Genomic DNA, 4,419 nt, shown 5'->3' with positions numbered 1-4,419 from the left:
CAACTCCAGGTTGTTAAATTCATGGAAATTTGAGGGGTGGAGCCTGGAGAGGGTGAGGTTTGAGGAGGGGTGGGACCTCAGACAGGTGCAATACCATAGACTCCACCCTCCAAACCAGCTATTTCTTCCTGGGTAACAATTGTTGCCAATCTCCAGGTGAGGGCTGGAGATCACTGAAAATTACAACTGCTCTTCAGGTAGCAAAGATCCGTTCCTCTGGAGAAAATGGTGGACTCTGTGTCATTATACCCTGCTCGGGTTGCCACAGCACATTGACACTGAGTGCCCAAGGCCTTGGCACTCTCCCAGAGCCTCTTTCCAGAGCTCGTTGTATTTATTTCCACAACAGGCCTTATTTCTAGTGTAAACATTTGTGGTTTTTTTCTGAGCTGGGTGATCTGCCTTTCAAGTGCACCTATTGCCCAGCAACTCTGCCATCAAACAGACATGCACCACTGGAAGTGTTTACAAATTTCATTTACAGATGTTTGTGATTTTTTTCTCTATGAGGCCACGGACAGGTGTATGTACCTTCCTGCTTGTATGTACTGTGTTTTTTAAAAGTATTTTAATTCACCCTCAACTCTCTTTTTAAACTTTTAAGGCTAGCTTGGCCTCATAAATGCTTCAAAAATAGGGCTGGTTATATTTTGTGCCATGAATCTGAACACTTAAAACACCAATTCTATGGCAACTTGAGCATTTTGTTTTAGTTTCCCTGAAAAGAAATAAAATATGCTAATTTTTATTAATCTGACCTATCCAGATCTTATTCCTTGCCTTTTATTTCAGCTTTAAATGAACCTACCATTGATTATGGCTTCCAAAGACTTCAGAAGGTTATCCCAAGACATCCTGGTGACCCAGAACGATTAGCCAAGGTAAAAAATATTCTAAATAGTTTCAGCACAGTCTTCCTTTGCTTATAATATTTTCTGGAATATATAAAGAATATTTAACCAACTCTCAATTGCTCTCACCATTTTATGCCTCCTGGAGCATATTCCGTTTTCACGCTAAATTATCTGTGTGTGGGGAGGATCCTTTTTGTTAATTAATAAAGTATTTTTTTCTGCATATCCCAAGTATGTAGAAACTGTTGTGTCTATACTGTTGGTCTGGTTTTGCTACTTTTATGGTGTTACATTTATTATCAGGGGTGTGTTGTTTTCAGATGCTGCAGATATGCATACTGGGAGCGTAACAACTGCTCATGATAGAGGGGCATGCTACCCACAATCTTCCCAAAGTGCATGGTTGCCATGTTGAGTGAGCAGAAGCAGTGCACGTATTTACATGCACACACACTGTCCAACATGAATGAATTGACCTATGCATTTTTCAGGGTTCACACGCATGTATACCAAACCTGTACATGTATGGTAAATACCCGTACTACCCCTCTTTGCACAATGTGGTGACCACATGTATCAAAAGGATTATAGGTCGCATGTTCTCCCACTATGCATTATTGGTGGACTCCAGTATGCATGGCTGGAATGTCGGAAGAGGTCTATAGTGATCTGTAGCTGAAGGTCAAGGATAAGGATAATCGTCAGTGTTCAAACTAATACATGCAATTCCATGGCAAGTGAATGTGAACAAAGATTAATTTCTCCCCCAGGTTTTTGAGCCCAAATTATCTGATATCCCCCACTTACCTAATTATCCCCAAATTTTAAGTCCAAATTACCTGATCTTGTTTCTGACAAAGAAACCAATGCATTTGGAATCCTCTGCTTTTCATTGCTTTTTGGACAAATTTTGAAAAGAGCATCATACGTATAGAGATGTGGTTTTCTGTTCCTTAATTTACATCTTTCTCTATAGCATATTTTAATAGTGCATATGTATGCATTAACAAAGCTTTACAAAATAGCAATTTTAAGGTATTTGCACAATTGTAACAAGATTTATTTGTGTATGGTGTTGCAAAGAAGTTCTCATGTGCGTCCCTAAAACTCTACACAAAAGAACTGTGATGTCATGGGCTCAGTACAGGGATCAAATCACCCCTGGGCGGAGGGATCTGGACACAATTCAAAGTACTGGTTCTTACCTTCATAACCCTAAACAGTTTGGCACCTGGGTATTCACTTGAACACCTGAATCAGACCATTGGTCCATCAAAATCAGAATTGTCTACTCAGACTAGCAGCAGCTCTTCAGAGTCTCATATCACCTACAACCTGAATCCTTTAAGTGGAGATGCCAGGGATTGAACCTGGGATCTTCTGCATAACAAGCAGATGCTCTAACATTGAACCATGGCCCTCCCCTATTCAAAGAACTGCTTCCTCCCGTACAGTCCAGCTCACTAATTAAGAACCTCTTCTCAAGTCCTCTTTGTCCCCACCTGGAGAGGAGAGGTGGGGGTGATCAGAGACAGGATTTTTTCAGTGGCCTTCAGAATGCCATCCCTCTTGAGGCTCACATAGAGCCTACCTTGCTTACCTTTAGGTGCCAGTCTAAAACATTTATCTTTATCCAAGTTTTAATTGAAAGGCTGCATCTTTTACAACTGTTTTTATAGTACACTACTAGCTTGAGGACTCTTTAAAATGAATATTATTTTAGGCTGTGTTGATCTGCAGTAAAAAGTTAGAACAAGTTAAACAATTTTGATATTTGGGGATACTTTTTTGATATAACTTGTCATGGAAACAACATATCGAGGAGGCCCGACAGCTAGCTGTTTCAACAACCAATGCAATAACTTATTTTTTTCTAAAGGAGGTCAATATATACCTGCGGCACTCTAAGTGTATAACTCTAAGGTGGGAGCTCAGTTGTTATTTCGTGCCCCAGTCTGGATTTTTATACCTTTTTCAAATAATCATGGGAGCTCCATGTTGTGTGGCAGGAGCCGTATTGAGAAATGCATTGTCTAGAGGCAAGGGGCTGGGCATCTGCCTCCTCAGGAATGAGCAGGCTTTTTAAATTGAGGATAGACGCCTTTAAAACAACCTGGCAAAAATTGGTAACCTCTCACCTGGTTTGGCTGGGAATTTCCCTATTCATTGCCATCTGCTAGAAATTTGATTTTGAAATGCCTTTATGCTTTAGATGAGTTCAGTACCAGAATACGGGCCCGCAGAGTTTAGTTTGGTGTAGTGGTTAAGTGTGCGAACTCTAATCTGGGAGAACCGGGTTTGATTCCACACTCCTTCACTTGCAGCTGCTGGATGACCTTGGGCAAGCCATAGTTCTGTCAGAGCTGTCCTTGAAAGAGCAGTTCTCGCAGAGCTCTCTCAGCCCCACCTACCTCACAGGACAACGTAGTGCTCTAGTTGTTATGGTTGTATTTGTTGTTATCATTGTCATTGTCCTTTGTTGTTGTTTTGTTGCTGAATGGTTGACGCTCAAGACTGTGGTTGCAAGAGCAGAGAATAAAACGAAACAAGTAGAACAGCTTGGTTTAAGTTCAGTAGCACCTTATCTGACAAAGGGAGCATGGACTCTTGAAAGCTCATACCCCCCCCAAATCTTGTTGGTTTCTAAGATGCTGCTGAAATAAAATCTAGTCATTGTAGGCTGGTGAGTGTTGTTGTAGCTAGTTTAATGATAATTCTTATACTGTGGCTTTTATGATTTTATTATAACACTTTACTTTTGAACTGGTTGAAGCAGGTCTCAAACCATCTCGGGGTAGCATATGCTTTTCTAAATAAAGATTTCTCTCTTTTTTTAGTTTTAGTCATGTTTTATCAATACATGTGCATTGGGTTATGGTTGTATTTGTTGTTATCGTTTTCATTGTCCTTTGTTGTTGTTTTGTTGCTGAACTGTTGATGCTCAAGACTGTCGTCACAAGAGCAGAGAATAAAATGAAACACGTGCATTGGCAAAAGCGAACCCAGCAGGTCTAGCCAGTCCTCTGCATGTAGATAGCCCCTTTTATATAATCCCTGGGTTATCCACCTTTCCTTCTTTTAGGAAATGCTTTTGAAACGAGCAGCTGACCTAGTTGAAGCACTGTATGGAACGCCGCACAATAACCAGGTTAGAAATCTTTCCCTCATATCTTCTATAAAGATACCAGAAACTGGAAAACTGCCTTTTCCCACATGAATTTGCCAGTAATTTGAGATCATCTTTGGAGGCTTATATTCAGGTGCCCCCTGACTTCAGAAGTTAGTCAGGTATATCCCAGACAGAGGGCTTTTGTTTTCTGTGATTGAATTCCAGTTAGGGAATTCCCTTCTAAAGAATGTTCACCTGGTACCACCTTTAGCATCTTTTAGGCACCGTGTAAAAATGTGACACATTTAATCTGTCGTTGTTGTTTTCTTTCTCCCTCCTCCTCCCTGATGGTGCTGGTGTCCTAATTTTATGTAAAATGTTGATTCAACAGTGTTTTTACATCCTGCTCAGAGGTCATTTTGGGGGGGATCGCGGGGGAACGCATGGGGGGGTGGG

At 40.9% G+C, this 4,419-nt stretch overlaps 1 protein-coding gene across 1 annotated transcript in view; it reads left to right on the top strand.

Moving 5' to 3' along the window:
• EBF2 (early B-cell factor 2) overlaps positions 1 to 4,419 on the top strand; it is a 326,760-nt gene that overhangs the window by 297,131 nt on the left and 25,210 nt on the right. Inside the window, exons 11-12 of the mRNA XM_015429806.1 lie at positions 793 to 881; positions 3,937 to 4,002. Coding sequence (XP_015285292.1) covers positions 793 to 881; positions 3,937 to 4,002 — 155 coding nt within the window. The remainder of the gene's footprint in view (positions 1 to 792; positions 882 to 3,936; positions 4,003 to 4,419) is intronic.

This window comes from Gekko japonicus, unplaced genomic scaffold, assembly GCF_001447785.1.
Source record: "Gekko japonicus isolate JY-2015 unplaced genomic scaffold, Gekko_japonicus_V1.1 scaffold1131, whole genome shotgun sequence".
In the NCBI taxonomy this organism is placed as follows: Eukaryota; Metazoa; Chordata; class Lepidosauria; order Squamata; family Gekkonidae; genus Gekko; species Gekko japonicus.
Note: the sequence above shows the minus strand (reverse complement) of the source record. Positions and strands in the feature narration are given on the sequence as shown.